Source organism: Platichthys flesus, chromosome 8 (assembly GCF_949316205.1).
Source record: "Platichthys flesus chromosome 8, fPlaFle2.1, whole genome shotgun sequence".
In the NCBI taxonomy this organism is placed as follows: Eukaryota; Metazoa; Chordata; class Actinopteri; order Pleuronectiformes; family Pleuronectidae; genus Platichthys; species Platichthys flesus.
In genome coordinates, this window is record NC_084952.1 from 19236540 (window position 1) to 19259658 (window position 23119).

Consider the following 23119-nt stretch of genomic DNA (forward strand, 5'->3'; position numbering starts at 1 on the left):
TCTGTGTTCATTTCTTTAATGTTAAGAATGTTTCTCATAAGACCTTATCAGATGCATTGTGAAACATCTGGGTCACCTACATTTTGTGTAAACAAGAGTGAACTCTTGACTAATGACGGTATGTATTTTGCACTGATACACAAACTTGATGTTACACATCTTAAACAATATGATATGGGTTGTCCCTAGACAACCAGACCTGTGTGCTTTCCTGTGACTATAAATGACTGGAACCTCAGATAAAGAAATTTATTTTCTGACTTCAATTACTGAGGCATTCTCTACAGAATGTTATGTGCCCATTCTACTTCAGATCCATTGAATCATTGTGTGTTTATGTTGCTTAAAGCAGAGCATTCACTGCTTTAATGTAATGTTATCTGACAATATCATGGTGTAGAAGTGCAAGGAAATACCAATATGTTATGATAAATGTCATTTATTGTTCAAAAACATTACATTAAGGCATCTGCTGGAAATGTTATGATCAACAATTCTCATGCAAATAAGACTTTAAAAACGCCACAAATAGTGTTTTGGAGAGGGGGGTTTCAGAGGGAGGGAGCAGCTCTGGAGAAAGGTCTGTCACTCCAGGTCTGCTGCTTGGTGTGATGGAGACATGAGGTTAGCATCAGGAGCGGAGGCTGCAGGAGGGACCGTGGAGCTGAGGCACACCTGTACTGCTTCTCTTGAGAAGAACTGAAGGACACACAAACAAACCATAGTGTTAAATTATGAAGATGGTTTCCTCCGATTTTTTTTTTTTAAACATAAACGTCAGACTGGCCGCTAAATCTGAAAATGCTGAAGCTAACAGCTACCCAACAGCAAGCTAATGCCTTCCTAAGGCTGCCAGGGAGTAGCAAGAGTAGCCTTGTAGCAAGAGAGTGTAGCTAATCACAGCCCTCACAGTTCTTCATCAGTGGAGAAGTACCTCGCCATGTTTTCATCTTCAGAGGAGTCATCCAAAGACTGTGCTGCTGTTCCGGAATATGTCAGGCCCGCTGCACCCTGCTGGGCTTGAACTCTGAGCACGAAGAGTAGGCCCTCACGTCCCGTCTCAGTACATGCATCAGTCCTTCCTGAGAATATATGATAAAAAACAAAACGTCTCAATAGTGCGTTTGTACGTGTGTATGTATACATACACACGTATGCTTCCAGGGAAGCATGATTGATGTATACATTCACATGTACAGGGCTTTCTTTTCTACAGAAATATTTTCCCTGAGTTGATGTCTCTGCTTATGCCATCTAGTATGTGAAACCAAAGATATCTTGGCATAACTGTATGTTTTCGGTTTGTCTAACTGTGTATTTGTGTTAAAGTCAAAAGGTCAAGGCCACAGTGACCTCATCTTATGGTTTCAGTTGTCAAGAGACACAGTGTCATTTATACGAGAGAAAATATGTAGAAATATGTAGACGGACACTGCGATGATTAGCGGAGTCATACAACGCAGTGCGGTAATTCTAGTGTAGTTTTTTTTTAATAAATGGGTTATCTTTTTTTACAATCTACAAAAAGTTATCTATACATTTGGTCACAGAATGTTACACAAATAAATTGCCATTAAAGTTGGCATCTTGCTGTCTCGCAAGTCTGACGATGCATCTGAAGCGTCCATCAAGGGCGTTCTGCAGGTAATTTGGATTGTTTGTTTCTTGTGAAGAGGAGAATAACATGAATTCATACCAATATCAGTTTACAATCAAACCTTTTTGTGTTAACCTTGTGTAAACAGAGTCAAAGGACATTGTACAACGATGACACACATTTTCCACAGTACCTGTCATTCACTACTGAACTTCTGACACCCATTACTGGACTGTGTCTTCCTGTAGATTGGTGATGTTCGCAACGCTCTTTTCACAGTCTGTCAAAACAAAATTAGAGTTACAAATGTTAATGCCCCACAACCCATTGCCGATACGGTTGTATTTGCACACCACATCGGACCAAAACAAAACTGCAGTCTGTGAAACAAGCAGTTTTGGTAGATATAAGGGAAATGCTAATATTTCTACATGATACATATTCAGTCCCTTAAGCAAAATAACAATGATGGCAGGCCGCAACCTTGATGCCTTTGTCTACTTTGCTTACAGACTAGTTTGCGGAGTCTCGTGCTGCCGCCCCGTGACCGATACATCATCGCTCTTTTCTGAAACTAATGAAGGCAAATTCACACATGTAGACAGAAATAATCAGAATAAATTAAAAGGTGTAAAGATTGCTAACATTATGTTTGATGGGGGTCATCATTATACATAACAGAGGAAAACTTTGAACATGTATTCCTTAAATTGACTTGCCTTCCTGTGGAAAAAGTTGTTTTCCCAGTTAAACAATCACAGCAGGGAAGCATGATTGATCAAAATTCTTTCAGTGTGATATTAACTTGTATGTCAGCAAGCGTACTTTGGGGATTTTATAAAAATGCATATTTGGCATATTATATAAAATGGTGTTTCTGGTATGTAACTTAAAAGTACCTCTTTAATGGTAGGATCATTTCTCTCCCGCATCTTCCTCGTGGTACGTGGATGATGGTAGTGGGCTCAACCCGGCTTCTCTTTCTCTCCAGGCTGCCCTTCCTGCTCTTCATCAAGCAAAACAAAGTGTTCGGTCCAAGTTATTGACGTTAATGAAACTCCTGTACCTTCACTTGGATCGTCCTTGATTAAAAAACAGAACATAGGAATTGTTTTATAAAATGAATTGCAACTCCATAACATGGAAACATTATTGTCATATTGCATACTATACATTAAACCAAATTGATCTGATATTTTGGAGTAATGGTAGAGAAATACACTCCTTATTAATCTAAAGCATTCATATATCAAATTCATGTTTATATTTATATTGTAGCGTCCCTCAATGATGAGCTAAGCGTCTTGAACTGGTTTCAACAACCATGTATTCACCTCCCAGGTAGCACAGGCTACGGTGGGCCGTAGCATGTGGCTAACAATGGCGTATTAGCTGAAGATTAGCATTGTGTGTATCAACGGACTCCGCAACCGCTGTCTCAGCACTCGGACTGTAAACCTAGATCGTAACGATCTTTAAAAACAATAAACTACTCACCTGACAGAAGGAAGATGACATCGTTTGTCTTCCCAGCGCTCGGTGGTTACTACGCAGCCCCGAGTTAAAGAACCGGATGTTTACTAAAAGCCACACGTCAGTTCCGCTCGCCTGGTCCGTCCGTGGCGCAGTCGGTCCCCCTTCGGGATGAACGGTCTCGCAGGATCCTTCGCATTAGAGGTGTAATCTAGCCTCAAATATTAATATTATATAACGTGAATAACATTCACGATCACTGAGGGACACCACGCAGGGACGGTGATTTTAACAGCACGCTGCGCCGTGCTGGCATGGCAGCGTCATAGCAACCCTCATAGCAACGATAAAAACATTCGCGATAACTATTAAAATATTTATCATAAGCACGAACTGGCTGAAGACTGTGGAAGCAAAGAGCACATTTCTCGCTAGAAATGGTGTCAGAATGTATTTTTATGCCCAAACTAAGTTACAAAACTATATTTTTATCTGAGAGAACAAGGAATATCCGCCATGTTTTCCTCTCCGCAGACGGGAGCTTGTGAGTCACGTGACGTGAGAACACGCCAATGCAAAACAATGGGCTGACAAAATGTTACCATCTCACACTCTGAGAGGCCAGATTGTGAGATGGTAACGTCGTTCCAAGTGGACCAACGTTGCCACTGAACGTTTTCTGATGAGACTGGGTTGCTCATCCTCAACATCCTTTCGCTCTCTCTCATCCCCCCCATTTACTCCTTATGCTCCCGTTCTTATACATGCTGCTGTGAGAGAAGATGCATGATTTATGAAGCTCTATTTTTACCAGTTTCCGAGGAGAAAGAGGAAGGGAGAAGCGGCGACAAAAGAGATGGCGAAGAAAGAGAAAAGAAGAAGAATGGAGAGGGTGAGGAGCGAGCCCAAGGTGAAGGGAGGACAGGAGAGTGTGGAGCAGACATCCATCAGCCTGCGACCCCCTCGACTGTAAATGAAGATGGGAAGAAGGTTGAGACGGAAATATGATGGATCTGACCAAGATTAGATGAGATGGACCGCAGAGTGCAGGAGTTCTGAATTGTTACACCCTCGACACAGTTTGACTCTTAGTTAATATCTATGTCTAATATAACATCCAGTATCTCTGTGCGTGCCTGTTATACTTTCTGTCAATAATACACATTTCACCAGCTCCCTTTTGTGGTGTCTTCTGCCTTTTTGCACAAAAATAACTCAAAGAAATCCAACCAGGTCCAAACTGTTGCTTGACAGAGCTCTTATTAAATATATGCAGTATTTTATTAATCCACTTAAACATGTGAATTACCGTGGACACAAGGATCAGAGTCCGTTCTGAAGATTTATAATCCACTTGAGCTTTCAAACGTGCAACAAATCATGTTTCTAAGTGCTCTAACCTTGCATCTAAGTTATTATTTATCAGGTCATGTGTTCAATTTGAATTATGCAAGATAAACTGGGGTGTTTAAATGTCCTGAAGAGCCCGATCCTTAGTTGGTTTGACCTGTAGACTGTATATAAAGATGGACGACATGTATTCACATTCAACACATTTTGGCTTCACTTATGGGGGAGCGGTCATGGCGTCTGCATTAACATACAGTCTTTGGTTTGACCATCTAAATTACAATTTTATTTGTATGCGTAATTAAAGAGCTAAAAAATGAAACAAATAAGAATTGTCTTTTATTATGTAGTAGTAACTGAAAAAAATACTTTGATTAGTCATTTAGACACCAAAATGATTTAAATAAACCTTGAACAAAACAAGGAAACTTCAGATAAAATCACTTTGCCCGAGATTGTTGAGTCTTCTTTCCTCAGTTGTGATCATCAGTTCTGTGTCACGGAATTGATAATTCGGTCACAAATCTAATTTAGCAAACAATCATTTGCACTTAACAGACACTTCTCAGTGTTCTGCTAATGCAGTGACTCACAGTCACATTAATCCTACGTGTTCTATCTCGCTTAGTAGGAAACATCATGCTGCTAATTCAGATTGCCCCTGTCTCATCTGCCTCAGACATGTGTCTAAGAGACATCATGCTATAATTACATTTCACAGCTCTGAATGCTTCAGGAATAACAGAACAGTGAGTCAGACGTGTGAAATCCATTCCTCTTACAAGCATTTCCTCAACTGTGATGGAACAAACGACTAACATCTCATTTTAAATTAGACTCTTCATCTGAAAATCATCAAATCTAGTGAGATAAACATTCCCCGCTCAGTATTTAGCCTCCCTGATGATTTTAATTCTGGGCCTTCTAGGTTTTATCTCGTAGGATCGTTGTTGTCGTCCAACTTTGTGCTTAAAAAAAATGCATAATTACTGTTTTCACAAGATCTTGAGATTTGTTGTTGTATTTCTGTAATGTGAAGCAGGGCTTTCTGAGCAGGTGGATTTTGTAAATAGGCGAATGGAGCTGAACTGATTAGTGAGATTTAAAGATTATTTTTGAAAGAATCACCTCAGGGTGTTCACCTTCATGTGTGAATACACGTAAATACATGTTTTATCTTTTAAATAGCTCCAATCAGTGTGTTTCTATGCTCCATATTCACGGTGTACAGTCACACATATAGCATACATCCTTAGGGTTTAATGTTTGTCAGCAGTGACTGATGCCGAAATGCATAAATCTTTAGCTGCAATTTGGGTAAATGGTTGAAGTAAAAAGCCAAAAATAACATTAATAACACATTAGACGGAAGGATATTGTTTCTCCAAATTCTGGTTTAAACACAGATTACTGTCAACTGAAATAGTGCCCCAGCAATGTTTCACCAGAAAACAATTTCAATGCTGGTGATGACAATGCATGGAGTAGTTGAAGCAGCAGAGAGAGAAAAAGGAGGAGGAAAAGGAGAGGGAAGAGGAGGAGCAGAGCTGAGCGCTGACTCAGTTGCTCCCCTGAGCCTCGACTCCCCTCGAACATTACTCACCTAATACTCCCCAATACGTTGTTCTAGCTGTGCGGGGCCTCCTGCCACCTTTGCCACAGTATCTTCTCTCCTGAAACTGTTTGCTTATTAATAACTCATTGTGATCAAGATGAATGTGTAAGCCGATTATACGTTTAAAGCGTCGGGATCCGCACAGAATTGCCATGGATTTGTTTGGAATTTATCTTTTCCACTGTGTTTGCACAAGCAGGGCACCGCACAGAGCCTTAAGATGCAGGTGTGCACAGACACGTGGGCCTCTGTGTGTCTGTGCAAGTGTGTGTGTCGTGTTACTGGCCGTCAGCAGCTCTCTCTCTCTCTCTCTCTCTCTCTCTCTCTCACAGGGAGGCAGGCTGCTCGGTGCAGATAAAAGTGTGCAGGTTCTTCGGAGCTCTCACGCTGAGGCAGGCTTTATCTGCACTCTCTCCTGTTGGGTTTGTTAGTCCAGCCCTGGGTGATATTAATACCCAACTAATAAGCCCTTTCCTTGAAGAATCCAGAAACAATCGTCAGGTGGAGGGGATGGTTGTGGTGGAGAATCAGTCTCTCCCTTGTGCCACAACTCCCCTACGGCTTCCTGGGAATGCACAAACAAAAAAAAGCACCAATCACATTAATCATCGCCTGTGGGAGCACCGGCACACGCTCCAGGCGCGGGAGAACGAGTGAATTTCACAAGGGGAAGATGAGAGCGAGTGTGTGTGTGTGTTTCCCTCAAGTACACAGGAGGGGAGTATTAGTGAAGATGGCTAGTCAGGGATGTTGGGTATTAGTGAATGTCTGGTGCTGGTGAACTTAACCATCTGCGATTATCCGGATGTTTTGTGTGTGTGTGTGGACTGAGTTGTGTGTGCTGTTGCTATAACTGTATCCTTGGATGACAATGCTGTATTGATTAACCCTGATGATTCTGTTTTGCAACTAATCAGCATTTCTGTGTGTCAGCATGCACACACTAAACAAGGTTGCGTGTGTGTGTGTAAGTGTGTTGGCAATGCCTTTATTATGTAGGAGTACCTGTTCATCATATTAATGGGCTTAGGGACATTATATTCACATGAATAATTGCATGAAATGATTCATTTTCTGTTTATGCTGTAAATTCTGTTCTGTCTGTGTGTATGTGTGTGTGTGCATGTGGCCTTGGTTACCACTAGATGAAGATGTCCACTAACGCTCTATCAGGTCCCATCTGTATTCAGCGGTGTCGGTGCCAGCCTATTCACTTAAACCGGAGCTGGGCACAATTAACAGTTAATATTACATGGCAGAATTAAACCCCGGCCAGTATCCCGGAGGGAAATTAAACCACCGGCAAATCGTTAAACCACCAGCTAAACATTAACATCCATTTGCATTTTTATTGCACCTGAAAAGAACTTGCCAGGTCCATTATCTCTGAGATACAGAGAGGGACGTTTTGTTTATTATTGTTATGTCGTCCCGCGTGGACACACTATGGCATTTATATGGGGGGGGCAAAACGAGAGGCGTCGTTTTCACGCTCGCGAATTTTGGAGTGTTATGATTACAAATTCGAACAAGGCGGCTACGGCTGGCAGAGGATACAATGGCTTGTTTGTTATGCAAATCCCCCGCCTCCTTTCATCCCTCCCAAAAATAAACAAACACAAACAGATGACAATTTGCAGCAGGGCTCAGCTGAGTCTGGCGGGCAGTTTGGCTGTTGCCAGGTTCTCTCTGTGTGCAGTGTCATTGCTATTACGAGTATGAATAAACAGGCTGAGGGCTGTGAACTGGGAGCGATGAAACATAAGTGGGGTGAAGAGGTCTGGGGAACTGCATTCACTCACTCTGTGCTGGTTTCTCATTTTCTCCTCTCGTCTCGCAGGTGAATGGGATGTGCGGGCAGACTCCTCAGCGGGCCTCCCGTTCAGTCGGGGCCCCTCCTCCTCCTCAGCCGCCCGCAGCCTCTGCCGCCCGCAGTGTACAGACCTCACCCTCAGGCGACTCTGATGAGACTTTGGCTGGCCTCCGCAGGTGAGGAGATCAGGGACTGTAATCCAGAATTTACCTTCATGCATTATTCTACATTTTCATTTAAAAACTGCAATTGGAAACTAAAACAATCTGTGTCCACAGTAGTGTTTAGCTCAGTTTCAGTTGTAATGCTTGTCCATACTAACACGACTTTAAAACATATCCACTGACCACTCATGTAAACACTGTGCATGGCTGGTCTCCTACATATGTATACAGTTGTATTGATGTAAAATGCAGAATCAACATTGTGACAGAAAAGACCCAATCAGGAAGCGGTTGTGTGTCAACGTCATTGTTTCCAATCATCTCCATTTCTGCTTGTCCAGAGTGAAAATAACACCCTAGTTCTCAAACTACAACGGGGCTAGCACTGGTTCAACGTTCTCTGTTGTAGTGGCTCTAAAACTCGTAAGCAGAGTTGATGTGTTTTCAAACAAAGACATAATAGTGAGGAATGAGCCTTTCACCCTTCCAGCTGATGAAGCAGCGCTCACACTTCAGACTGCAATACTTGTTATATTGGCCCTGACACTGAGGGCAGGTTTCCTATTGTTTCTGCACTCTGGTGTTTAACCACTCTTATGCAGTAACAGGCTTAAATGAATAGAGTAATAATGCCCAGCGGGGCCGCTGGACTTGGCAGCAAAATAGCCGGATTAATGTCAATTAGAAATAAAAACACAGTGTATTTTATCCCTTTTACTCCCCTTCTTATCAACGTGCTTTCACTGCTATCACAGTGATTTTTACTGTCTCGTTCTATCTCTACCTCTTCATCTTTGTCTGTCATTCTTTTCTTTCTTCTCTCTTTTTCTGCAGGACAACTCGTCCCTGATGAGTCATATTCAGTTTTATTGTCTGTCTCTCTCCCTCTCGCTTTCTGTTGAACTTTTCCCGTCTTTCTCTGCTGCAGGGAGTTCATATCCAACCTGAGGGGCTTCAGCTCCTTCTACAGTGGTCTTGGGGAGGCATTGTGCAGCCGAGAGCCTGCACCAGCAAACCACTCCCTCTGCTGGAACGGGCAGGAGATGACAGACAGGTAAATCAGTGTTTCATTCACACACTGCAGTCCCTAGACAACAGACAGATCCACCCTCTAGCACACCCTACAGACTGCAGGCAGTTTATGCTCAGGTTCATTGGCTTTATTAATGATGGCTTATACAAATAGTCTGCTCTGATTCCTTCATTCCCTGGACTCCAGCCGCACATCTAGGAGAGTGTAGGTGAGTTGAAGGGTAAGTTTGCCCAGAGCTGATGAGCTTCACATACGGGGCTCCCCTTCTCCCGCTGAGTGTGAGTGTAAATCTTGACTTTGGCTCTATGGGATGTTATTAATGTCAGCGCGCTGTCACCTTATTCTCGCTTAGTTAATTGCAGCTTCAATCACGCTCCCCTAACAACTCCTGCACGCTCTATAGAACCTTATTAGGTTTACGCAATATTTCAGTTACCCCCCTGTCCTTTGGCTGTAAAATCATAACTTCTTACGTTTCCGCCCATGCCCATCAGTCGGCCCCAATTTCAATTTGGCTTAGATAGTCACAGATATCCATTTTCTCTTTTTGCCTTGTAAATTGTGTGTGGAATTTAATCAGTGCACAGGCGCAATTTTCAGACGAGATGTGTTGTAGGTTAATGTTTTACCTCTGGTTACAGAGGACGGGGAATATATAGTCTGTGCTTTTCTCAAACTGCTGAAAAGAGTCCGTCGCAGAGTTCGAAGCGGAGCCTCGACCTAAGGAGGAGACACCAGGTTGGTGAGGGGGCAGAGATGTCCTGAGGGAATGATTACAAACTGGACCGAACTGTGATAGGAGGGTGCAGGAAGGCAGAGGAATTGATGGAGGGATTACAATGTCCCGAGGCAGCAATTCTCCATGTCATCTGTGAGGGCATATGCCTGCAAATTCACTCTGGGTACATTTTCACTCAAAGATTTGCTCTGGGTTAGCCTCCATTATCCTCCCAGACAGGACCTTGTCCAGAGCCAGATGGGGGCCCTGGTTCTCATCTTGTTAGATGCAGATACATTAAGATTCGGGTGGTTGGTGATAAGTCCCGAAGGCGTTTGGCACTAACTGTCTCAGATACTGGAGGAGCAATCTTTGGAGCTAAATGTGGAACTTTTTATCAGGCGTGTTTACCGTCACACCTGTAGCCAAGATCAGAAGAGCAACACCTTTCTAAAAGAGGAAGAAAATCAAAGTGTGTTTCACTGATAACAGTGACAACAGATGGGACAGCTCAAAATATTACATTTCCACTCCTCGTTTAGATTTAATGACAGTGTCAACCGTGTTAATGGCTGTGTGTGTGTGTGTGTGTGTGTGTGTGTGTGTGTGATAGCTGATAAAAGATATGGTGCTGTGACAACTGGGAACATTTTAAATACACAATGTACAAACATTTGAGTTGACGATGTCAAAAACAAGGGAGGGTGTTTTTTTTCTTTTGGCTGAAAGTAAGATGGTTTTTGAAAAATGCAGGACGGTCTTATTCTTCTCTTATCCTCATGTTTTCTTTTATTTCACCCTTCCTTTCAGTTATATAAATAGTTACATCAATAGAACATTGCCTTTAAAAAAATGCTTCACATTGAACAACTTCACTGTTAATGTGTAATTACATGGACATATGCACATTTTGCCTGTTGACTGTCTTTAAAGAGTCAAAACATTATAGATCATAAATTCCCCTTCCTCCATATTAGTGGAAACTAAGAATTCAAAGTTCATATAAAAAAATGTTTTCTCAAGGATAATTTAATTTAAGTAAGATTGGTTTTAATTAGTAATTGAATGATATATCAACTGGGTGAAATGTCATTAATGACAGCAGAGGCTGACTCCTGATTGGTCGAGCACTTGTATCGACAGGACCTCACTTCCCTTATCGCTCCACATTAACATCATGGCAGCGTTTGTATCCAGGATATTTAAGCTTCATTTCAATAAAGGACATGTTACACTAGAAAAGAAATTATTTGTTTTTCTTTTTGAGTGTGAAATTAAAAATATTCATACCTAATCTGAGCAGACTCAAAGATGGAGTGAAAATTGAAGATGATGTTTACAGATAGTTGAGTAAAAATTGAAATAACAGATCTAGAGAGAGAAGTTCAAACTTGTTGTACTTTCTCACAAGTCCATGGCTTGGCTTTAATGTCACACTTCTTTTTAGAAGTTAAGTATATGGTCAGAGGCATATCTACCTAATCCTAGGTCAGAAATTGAATTTGGAAAGTATTATTTTATTCCCACCCATCCCCTACCCTGTATCCTTGATTGGCATACATTACGTTATTCTTCCCTAAACCTAACCCAATCAGAGGCAGGGTAGAGGGTAGGCTTTCCTTATACTTAGGGTGGGGAAGAAAATAACACAAACCATCTGTCAAGCAGCTCTGCTGGAGAATACTGGCGCCTTAAGAGTTTACAGCCACACTAACTGCTGTATTAGGAAGTACTTTGTGCTAAATGCTAACATCAGCATGCTGACTTGCTGATGTAAAGCAGGTGTATTGTTTTCCTGTCAACTATCTGACTTCAACATGTTAAAAAGCAAATTGATATTTAGCACTAAACACAAAGGACAGCTGAGGTTTGTTATTGCAATTTGATCTTAAATATTGATCCAAAGCATTCGAAAAATTATAATTTTGTCCTTTTTGTTGCTTTAAAGGAAACTTCCAGGGATCACAAACATTATTACAGCTTCTCCACAGGGGAACATGAATTCTTTCATCACTTTTGATGATAATCTATCTGCTAGTTGATGAGAAATTTAAGTAAAACGCACAAATGTCAAGCTCATGAAAGCACTAGAAGAAAGGTGAAGGACCACCTAAGTAAACAGGAGACATCTTCCAGGGACTAATGGTATTTAAATACAAAATGTCATGCGAGTTCATCCAACAGATGTTCAGATATTTCATCCAAGGTAAAAGTGGTGGAATGGCAGATTAACAAAACCATCCAGGAGGAGACTTTCACTTGTCTAAATTGGTGTTGTACATTAGAAATCCTATTGAATATTTAGATTTTCTATATTGGGTAAACAATGAAATTAAATTTGTTACATTAAGCCTCTGTTCCAGTGGCCAACAAAACCCACAAACACCCACTAACATCTGACTGTAATGGGAATGGGTCCAATCCAATCCAATTGGCAGTGATGGGAACATGACACTAGTGTGAACATGCGGATTTCTTCTTTATTTGCATTCCAAACTCCTGTATATACCGTTGGTGTGAGATATTATTTTGAAAGTGAGTGGGTGTTTGATTGTTGCTTTTTTCAAATTCGAAAAAAAAACTACTATGATTGTTGACAAACACAGAGTTCAGCTGTAAACCACACCAATCATTTTCAGACAGTCCATTCCAGCTATTTTCACAATGTCATTTAAATTTGATTCACTTTTTGCTCAACACGACATGACACACCGGAGCAGCCTGTCTGTGTACACGCCACAGACCTCACCGTCTGACCCCGTCTGTGCTCGGGACTGGAGGTGTGATCCATCAGGTGGTGTGAAAAGCATCACACTCCATTATGTATCCTCACAACACCTGGACTCCTGCCTCTCCTCTCCCTTGTTTATTCTCTCATGCAGACTGGACCTAATGGAATGGTAATTGGTGTTAGATTAGATTAGGTTATCAGTGGAGGTAACCGATCAAATCACCAAACAATAACACGCAGGAAACGATCGGATAACAAACTGAGAGCTGACAACTGAGACTATCAGTGATGAAAATGGGTTCAGTGGTGCTACATGTTAAATTGTGTCTCGGTAAAAAATTATCAGGCATCTATAATGTGAAACACTAACCTGTTATCCCCGCTCAAAATCTCTCTCCCCTAATCCTCTATCCTCCACCCATATTTCCTCTATTCCTGTCTTTAATGGATCGCACATCTCTTTCCATTATTAATGTGATAATTAGCTGAGGAGAAGGGGTGAGATCATGGCTAATAAGAAGAATAAATAACTGGGGAAATGTAATTTGAGTTTAATAAAAAGTCTGGGGAGACTTTGGGGAGAGCAGAAGACTGATGAATGGAAAGGCGGGTAAAAGGTCTGTGTGTGTGTGTGTGTGCTCGCCTGTCGTAGTGATATGAGTATGACCTCATGCTCTGCACATACACACACACACTGTTTTCAAGGCCGTTTTTTTCTCTCTTGTTCAATTTTTTCCCGAAAAATACTTTTTCTCCAACACTAACCTATTTAATCCATTGTTTTTCCAACATTTGCAGGAACATAGACGTTCACTTCTCGATCTCTGACCTCAGTTACACTCACATCTCTGTGGTGCCTGAGGAACATACTACACCTCATCAAAACAAACCTGCCTCATGCGTGCCAAAGCAGCTACTGTCCTCCCCAGAGCAGAACAGCATGCTGGGAAGGGGTTAACTCCTGGCGCTGACACAAGGGAAGCAACACCTGCAGGAGAGTCTCCACACCAAAGACAACAAACAGAGAGAAATCGGCCTCTCAGACTCTCCAGCTCCTCCTCTTAATAACATGCACATGTGTCGACAGAGCTGCGTTTCCTCACAAAGACGTGTGAGCACCTGCCTGTAGGCTGCTCCTTCCTAAATAAACCCCCGGTGCTAAAACAGGACAAAAAGTACATCTCTGCTAATGTCCTCTTATTAAAACTAGATATGATTAAAAAGCTACTAATTGCCTAGATTCGTGTGCATGGAATTAATCAGCAGCCAGACTTTGCATAATAGTTCAACTCCTTTGAGGATTTTGTCGCCTCCTGGTAAAGCTTGTAATTATAAAAAAAGAAATCTTCGAGTTGGATTTCATTTATAAATTTACAATTCCTTAACAATAATGGACTGTACGCCCTGAAACCAACTGCCTGATTGTCTTGATTAAGGTTTACTCTTGAACATTTTGACCATAGTCCAATAAATACATTCTTTCTTCAGAGAATACCCAATCTCCATTACATTTTTCAAACTATCTTTAGACATCTGCTGGTAAAAAAAAATGTTAATCCCTATTGAACTGAAGACGTAATGTTTCCAGTGAGAGAGAAGTCAGTCCTCCTGTCAGGGTTGTATTACAAATTAACTTTCCAGCCACGAAACTGAGGAACAGAAGTGCTGTCATTCATCTTATCAACACTAGATGGTGATAAATGCCTTGTTTGGAGTGATGGAGCAGCGGTCAGTTCATTGTGTCCTGCGCGTTAATAACAAAGTTCAGCCAGTTCTTTTTAAAGACGGTGAAATTCATTTAAAAAAACAGATTGAACAGCAAAAGCACTGACTCCCTTTTTTTTTGTCTATATCTGTCCTGTCAGGTTTCCCGGGCCCAGCCTGAAGCGAGTGCACCCAGGCTCTGAGTCCAAAAGCAACAAGCCCCCTGAGCCAATCATCAGCCAGATCATAGACAAACTCAAACACATCAACCAGGTGAGCAGAGTGAGAGAGCGTCTCGGGATGTGTGCGTGCTGGGGCATTAACTATTTTGTTCCTCTGACTTCTTTTGTTCAAACTGTTTCTTTACTTTGAAATAATACAACTTTTTAACATCTCTAAAAAAAACATTTTTTTAGATCAGATACCAATTGTGTAAGTAATTTGTTAATGATTTTATATGAACTTCTGTGTGTACCCAATTGAAGTTATTTTGTTAAGTTGGTACAACAATTTTATTTTTTCATTGATGTCTGTGGTAAGTCTACATCTCTGCCCTGTTCTCTGTGGGTTTGTAAGTTTGTATTGGATCAGTCTATTAGTTGCACTTCTTATTTCACAATTGGACTTTAGATTTGGAAGTTGCTGCAGGTCTGACTTTGCGGCTCCTGTGGGTGTGTAAGGGGGCCGGGCGGGTGCTGACATCTTCACTTGTCAGCACAGGACAAGTGAGGAGGTTAAACCAAGCTTCTTTGTGGCGTAACGCACCTTCCTCTCTCATATTTGAGAGAAACTCCACTGGGAACCATGATTTCAAGGTGATGTCAAAACCCTGCTCATCTGAAACACAACAAAGTAGTATAGACAGAAAGGCTCTGATAGATTGTTTTTGATTGTCATCTGCACGGCTCCAAAAAGCACACATAGCTAAACAGAAAGCCCCTCCTTTCTCTGGAGTTGTGACAAGAGGAGTTGCTGTGGTCAGGAATGATGTCGTCCATCCACAGTAGCCCCCTCGACTCCCCCCCCCCCCCCCACACACACACACCTGTTCTCAAGGCCAAAGACCCCGTCTATTTTTTTAGTGCTGCCATCACTATGGAAACCACCTTTTTGGAGTGGGCTGAGATGCTCACACAGAGGCTCAAAGTCAGCCTGGGTAGGTGGATGTATCAGCCCAGAGATCTGTTTGTAGTTCCTGGTTGCTGGTGGTTGCACTTGTAGCTGTCAACACGTCAGATTGCTGTAGACCACCTATAACCCCCCCCACCCCACACACACACACACATATACGCATAGTGTCTTCTACCGGGGAAGTGTGTTTTGCGTGTGTTGGTCTTTGTGCGGGAGCTCCTGAGTGCTGCAGGCCTGTCTCCGCGGATTACAGACCTCCTCTGCTGTTTAAACAACCTGGGAGATCTAAAGAGCAGCCGCGGACCTTCTTCCACTCCCCGTGTCTGACAGCCTGAGACCCTCGAGAAAAAACACGAAGGGCTTGTGGGCTGGGACGCTGCAATTTCCCCATTACTTTGGCTGCATTACCTCATGCTCGCTATGGTCGCACGCTAAGTGAGAACAGCAGGATTGTTAGGTGTTTCCTTAACCACCACCTCACATTCTTCAAGTGGCATGCTGTATGTGTGTGTACTTACAACCCTAACCCCTAACACTTCAATTCATTTTTTTAATGCAACAAACGTCCTGCTCTGACAGGCACAAACATTTGTTCTCATATGATTAGAAGCAGAGCACACAATGTTTGCCATCACGATCCTGATCGGCTCCTGATGAGAATTTGCAAGAACAAGCAGTTTGGTGGGAGGCCTGCGCTCGCTGTGTTTCAGACAAATCACACAATCCCTTGGAATTATGGCAACAGTCAATTCAGATGCTCCCAGAAACCTGATACTCTTCTCTCACTGGTCCTAACGTTGTACTGATGACGTGGCGCGTACATGTGGACATTTACGGCTCTTTAATTCTGTTTACCTAAACGCCTGATATTTATGCAGGTTGACTATTCTCATGGGAGTTTTATAATCCCATATCTGATGACCATACAGTGGAGTGGAGCACATTCCTGCTTGACCTCCAACTTCCCTTCAGATCTCGACTTCAGTGGGCTGGATTAACATCTGACAAAAGACTGGCTGCGCTTGATTACATATTTCATGTGCAGTAAGACTGTGTATGACTCATAGACGTACCTCGTTTTTTTATTTGTGCAGGAATCAGATGACACTAATATTGTCACCACAAATCATCACTAGAGTTGGATACACAAAATAACAGGAACGCCTTTCAACATGATGCAACATAATACATAATCCTGCAATGAAATTCACCCTTTGTGAAGTTTAAAATATTCCATTTTTCTAGCCAGAGTGTGAGGCCTTCAGTGTGTATTTACAGGGTGTTTGTGTGTGTGTGTGTGTGTGTGTGTGTGTGTATGATTTATTGTTATGTTTAAGTGTTTATGTAAAAGCAAGATTTGTTGGCCAGTGTGTGGAGAGCAAAAGGGGAGGAACTCATTGACTGGAATGCATCAGCTATCAGCTTTTTAATCTATCCGCATTCAGATTTAGATATCTGTTGAAAGAGATATGCCAAAATCCCGTCTCTACTTGTTTGAAGAAATGCTCGACTTAAAATAAAGTTGGACTGTGAACAGTGTCCAGATATAATGTCTTGGTTGTTGCCCCCAGAGGTTAATTCATGAGAAGAGATTGACTTCATGGTGGCACTTGAGAAAAGGAACCATTGATTTTTGTGCCATTTCATCCAGTAGATTCAAAGAAATCACAGGATAAGTCAAACTCTTGACCTGCTGCTGGTGCCACACACAAACAGGGAATCATCAGTAATGTGGTTTCATCCTCAGGGGACCGTGCGTGTCTGCACATAATTTCATGAAAATCCGTCCAATAGTTGTTGAGATACTTCAAAGCTGATTGTCAACAAAGCATGGAATCTGCCAGGGAACAGAAGGATAATGTCACATATCACCAAAGACACAGGACTGAGCTTCATAATGCTGCTAAACGTTTATAGACTGTACCCAGCATTTCATGGTCCACGCTTCTCTGAGCCTGCGTGTTGTAAACAGCCTCTAAAGGCAATGGAGAAAGTGATGTTGTTTAGTTAAAAGCAGTTTTACAAGGTCTCCGCCTCCCCGCCAGTTGAAAGACCACCGGCTCTGGATGATGTTGCAAGGGCTCAAAGCAAATGGACCAATTAACCATCTCATACGAGAAAATAGGCCACGGCTCAGAGATAATTACTTTCGTCTGCCTTGTTTGTATGCATAGTGTATGCGGATGGTCCAACAATGCGATAGTAATGTTCCTGGAAGTCAACCAGCATGGTGCCAGGCTGATTATTTCAGTCCCTCGCTGTCGCCTGTGTGCCTTCAGCATCTCAGACAGCATGTTTAGAGCTGATGAAGGTATAGGGTGTTGTCGTCTACATACATTCAGATCTGCTCACGTACTGCTTTTTACAAGTCCTATTAGGCTCTTTTATCCTTCAGACATTTTCCATCTGAAGGAACATTGTTTCCCTCTTGCGAACTGACCCACTTTCAAACCACGAATCCGCCCCAGCCCACGGTAAACGTGAGACTATGTCATAAAACCTAGGGGCTACGCTCTCCAGCAGTGAGGGGGAAACATGGGACCCCACCAAAGAATCCACTTCCTTCCAGCTTTAATCCCCCTGATGTTTCACTTCTCCACTGTTTAAGTGTTCTGTGACTATTCAGCTATGCAGCGGAAATGTGTCATTTCTCACGTTGTCAGTTTTGATCAGAGTATCAGCAGATACAGAGACAGTCTGGCAGGGAGACCGGTTGCCTTTGTGCCTCTGTGTTGCGGCTAAGTTAAACACCAAAAGGAAAAAAATATATATCCTCGAACCGGTGGCCTCAGCTCATAAAATAGCGCTTTCTCACGCCTAAAGCGGCTGATGTCATGACTTCGCCGTGGCCAAGTTTAAAGTGAGTCGTGCACTATAAATGGAGGAAGAGAAATGACTTTCTCCTTCGGGTATTGCTTCTTGTCTTGGAATCTTTAAACAGTGTACGACTGTGAGGAGCCACGGGCATTTTGAAAAATGCCTGCTTACACTGCAGGGTAACAGGTTCCTGTGTGAGGTCCTGTCTGTGCGTTGGGCCTTATATATGCAGCACGGTCTAAGTGTGCGACTCCACACCCTTGCATTGTGGCAGAGTTGGTGATGTTCTAAGGAGGCCGATCTGATGAGTCTCATGAGTAAATATGACTCTGTAATGCTGTCATTTTAGATGTTTTCCAACATGACCCCCCCAGGAATGTTACTTAGTGGGGTCCGGACTTTTTACGGAGTTTGCCTTTCACAAAATGCAGCATGAGGTTCTCTGGTCAGACACGTTCACAACAGGAAAATCCCTTGGGGGTTCAGGCGACGGGTGGTGCAGCATACAGACGCAGCAGGACGTGATGTAAACAATCTGCTTGCATGTTTTTGTTTACAGCATCAACATCTTCATCTGTATTTCCTATGTGTACAGCAACACTTTTTCATCCTGAGATATTTGCACTCATTTCATTTTTGCCTCTGTCGTTTTTTAAATGGGTCATAAACACGCCATCTTACTTGTGGTGAATCCCACTCGAACATTTGAGTTCTCACATACAGCTTCTCCGGAGAATGTCTGGAAATAATCTGGAGTTCGGTGCAGGTCTCAAAGCAGCTAATGGTAGAACTGGCCATGCGACTTCCCGCATGGAGAGACTTATCTTGAGTTCTATCTTAAATTAGAGCCTATAATTCTGATGATGTGTTCTTGCTCTGGAGAGAGGTGAGTTGTTTTTTCTCCGAACATCTGCTTAACTTCCCAGAGTATTGGGTTTCTCCTCTGAACAACTAATCTCCAAGGAGATGGTTGAGTTAGTGACAAAATAGACCAATTATGTGATTGGTCTTTGATTACAGAGCGTTTCCCACTCATTTGTCGGATGAGTTTGCCGTTTGCAGGGTCAGACCTCCTGGGATTGTTCTGACAACTTCTCCTCTTGGCAATGTGACATGTCTTTGGAGAGATGGAACACCGTGAATATAAAAGACAACTTTCTTGAGGATTATTCTTAAGTATTTCATCTTAGACCATTACATTTGCTTTGTCATGTAATGAGCACCAAAGCTTTTATATTATAGCATATTTTTAAAATGGTTTATCTTTCACCTCCATCACTCTCTATCTCTCCCTCTTCACTTCCTTTCTCTCCATCCATCCAGCTGTGCTGAGTTGTGTGTGACAGACTCCAGTTCTGTCGCTCTTCCCGCCTCCCCCTTTTTTTCTTCCCCCCTCTCCCTTAACCTCCCCTCTGGATCCCCCCCCCCATCCTCCCAGCTTCCCAGCCTAATTGAAGCCAGAACCTGGGAAAATCCTGCAGGTACAGGACAAGAAATCCAAGGTGGAAAATAAACCAGATCCCAAGCGGTGCAAATTCCATCACGCAGTCTCACTTCCTGCGAGCCACCAGAGCCTGGGCAGCATGCACTCAACACCTCGTGCAGGCTCTACCAGAACACACTTGCTAATGTATAACTCTCACACACACTCACACTTAGGTACGGACAGTTTTTCACTTTGCCCACTAGCAGCAGTTAATCTTGTGCACACATGGTTAGGAACCCAGCTACAGCAGATACATTTCCTGCTCATATGCAGCTGTGATACACACATTTGAGTGGCTGTGAAATAAAGCAACACTTCAAATATCCTCTATGAAATTCACGAGTAGATGCAATGCAATGTATTTATTATAATCGCAGCAAAGATAAAGATGGAAGCTGCGTCACGACAAGGCCAGCATGTGTTGTCTCTCTCCGACAGGGTGTGCTTACAATCAAACTAATAGACACCATGGGTGTCAGACTAGACCTGCTGTTTTGTAAACTTACACTTGCTAACCTAGCCATTATGCTCATCCAGTCAAAGAGTTTGACTTCTGTTTGATGTTATTTACTGAGGGGTTATTTAATATACCCCCTCAGGGCCTTCGTCCTCTCGCCCCCTTCTTTTTCCTTTTTTTTCTTTAATGTGTGCGGTGTTACAACTGCTCTGGAAGTGAAAGAGGAAAAGGGGGCTGTTATGGTGCTATATGTTTGAGCAGGGGGATAAGCCATGAGGGTTCTTTAAATGAAGTGTGACACCTGGTGTAAACCTCTGAGGAGCTGCAGGGCGTTTTTGTGCAGGCAGAGGCGGTTTGTCCTCTGCAACAGCACCGCACACGCATGTTATCCTTTCATTTTCTGGAGACTTCTGACTGCATGGCAAGTTAAGGATTCGAGGAGTTATGCTTCCTTGACTTTAGGAATCCAACTACGAGATACAGACCCCCCCGCCCCTCATCTCCAGACACACACACAAATACACACACACATACACACACACACACACACACACACACACACACACACACACATTCACACACACACACACACATTCTCACACACCCCAGTCCCACCCTGACTTTCTATCCCGCTGGCTGGGAGGTCAGACGGGGCATGTGAGGGTCTTTTTTCCTCCCAATTAGTCTGCCTGCTAATGAGGCCCCACCATCTCTTTCCACCACTGCCACCCATTCCTTCGTACCTCAATACCTCAACCTCTCCCTGCCTCCTTGTCGCCTCTTCCTCCTCCCCATCCCCTCACCTTTAACCCTGAGGCCAGGGTCGGGGTACCCTCTCTTTATCCCCACCACCCCTTCACTCCCACACCTCCACCACCCCAGTCGGGTGTAATTATCACACAGCCTTCATATAAATACCTTTCTGTACAAGCCAACCTGCTCAGGATGTCCAGCACCCACTTCACTCACTGTTTTCACCCGTGATTCTTTTTTTTTCTCTCTGTCTATAATGAAGATGCTGACTCTTTTCCTTCCTGTTGATTACTGTTGGTGAGCAGAGACACAAACAGCTGAGTCTCAGAGCTGATCCTCACATCCTGGGTTTGTTGTCACTGGACACAGTCACGTGTGGCTGTGTAACAGAATCCCCCCTTCCAAAAAAAGAGGTGAGGGGTCACACTTCCTGTTTCCTGTCTCTGCTAGGTCATCAGAGGGTCTCCTCGTGAGGGTCAGAGATCTCCTCTGTTCCTCCTCAGCCTTTTGTTTGGCACATCAGCGCTCTGGTGGGATGGGGGTGTTTATGTGTGTGATTTTGTTTGGGGGGGGGGTGCAGAGCAGCGTTTAGTCTCTGTTCGTCCTGTCAAAGTGTTCGCACTCCCTGACTTTATCATCTGCTCACATCTCACCCTACATCCCTTTGCTGTATGTGGTAGTTCGTTTCCTTTTATTTATTTTTTGACTGCTCCATCTTTGCCCCCAGTTTGCTATTGTCTGGCACTCTGTTAACTACAGGATATACAAGCCAGCAGTTGAACAGCTGGCTGTAGCCACATTTCATTATCTGCCCACCCAAATGAGCATCCATGGCCCCCTGACAATAGTGGAGGAGGTACACAAACATTTGACTTGAAGGGATAGTTTGAGTCCACAAAACACTTTTGTTGTTTCAGTGAAGGTCTCAAAGCAGCTAATGGGAGAACTGGTGTTAACCAGTGTTGCAGCCAAATCCAATACAATTTAAGTAACTGGGGCATCATTTACATTTTAGCCTAAATGTGCTCTGATATTCTCTGGAGCCGCGTTCACGATTTCCCATACACACACCGCACACACCACACACACCACACACAAGCTCTCGCCCAAGGGTATGTGTGGGTTGCGGAGTAGCATCACTACTTCCGCTGACATTTAGGCTAAAAACATGGTGTGAATAACACCGCTTAGAGTCAAGTTTGACTGTCGGGGCTTACAGACACGGATGAAACCACAGGAGCAGCTCTCATTATTTATGACATTAAAAAATATAGAAAAAATGTAATGGGGTAGAAAGTACAGATATTAAGATGAACAAAAGTTAAACCTACCTGAAAAATAAATCTACTCTAATAAAGTACAGATACTTGAAGTAACAAAGTAAATATATTTGTTACATCCCGCCCATGGCTCCCACTAGGTGTGATCATGGGATATGCACAGATAGTCTGCTGATGTGAAAATAGAGGTATTCTTAGCAACACATGACTCTGGGAACAACGGCGATATCGTTTAAAGCAGACAGGCAGCAGACAAAAAGAGATTGTCTGTGGGATGTAATCAGATTTAGTGACCAGCGGCCTGTTCAGGAATGGGACGTTTTTAAACTATTAAACCCCATGCAGACAATCAGGCACATTCACAGACATAAGTCAAGATTTTCATTTGGTTAGCTTCAAAAAAAGATTGAAGATTGTTGTCATACCAGATATATTTAATACTAGGGGGGAGTCAACCCTGTGCCTTCATGCGCCGCCCAGATCTGAATTGAGAATGTCTGACTAAACAAGACAGAAATGTTTTGTTCTTCCAGCAGAGGAACTGGCTGCAGTTTATTTAATCTGCTATCTTATATGTATGCAGAAGCGTTTTCATTAGCTTTAAAAGATTATCTACCAGAGGAACGATGTCCCTGCCAACAACCTCCATCCAAGTTCAGTCCAAACTACAGAAATCTGGAAATAGCCTTATGGGCTTAGTCTGGAAGGTGGAGTGGACACACGCCCAGTTTAATGCATGAATGGAGAGCTACTTTTTCCCTCTGTGTGTTCTGTTCCAACTGGAATTAACATCAGGAAATTAATCTTGTCTGCATTAACTGTCTGAGGCTGGGCTCCTGTTGCGTGACATACTCGACCACGGAGAGATACAGGAAGACTACAGGATCCGGCAAAAAACCCAGAAGAGAAGAATGAGAAAGCGTGGCTCCTTACATTTCATATTCAATAAGAGTTGAGTAATGAGTCAGGGAAAGCGGGTGGGACTGTTGGGCAAGCT

The 23119-nt window shown here is 42.9% G+C and overlaps 1 protein-coding gene and 1 long non-coding RNA gene across 2 annotated transcripts in view; one reads left to right on the forward strand and one right to left on the reverse strand.

The window, feature by feature from the left end:
- The window catches only part of gpc3 (glypican 3), a 111790-nt gene that overhangs the window by 68903 nt on the left and 19768 nt on the right, over window positions 1–23119 (forward strand). Inside the window, exons 4-6 of the mRNA XM_062393773.1 lie at window positions 7876–8024; window positions 8941–9066; window positions 14360–14471. Coding sequence (XP_062249757.1) covers window positions 7876–8024; window positions 8941–9066; window positions 14360–14471 — 387 coding nt within the window. The remainder of the gene's footprint in view (window positions 1–7875; window positions 8025–8940; window positions 9067–14359; window positions 14472–23119) is intronic.
- On the reverse strand, window positions 424–3757 carry LOC133958795 (uncharacterized). The gene is made up of 5 exons (XR_009921724.1): window positions 3095–3757; window positions 2497–2679; window positions 1791–1877; window positions 935–1082; window positions 424–699 (listed from the first exon to the last, which is right to left on the reverse strand). It is a non-coding gene; the product is annotated as an uncharacterized LOC133958795 (long non-coding RNA).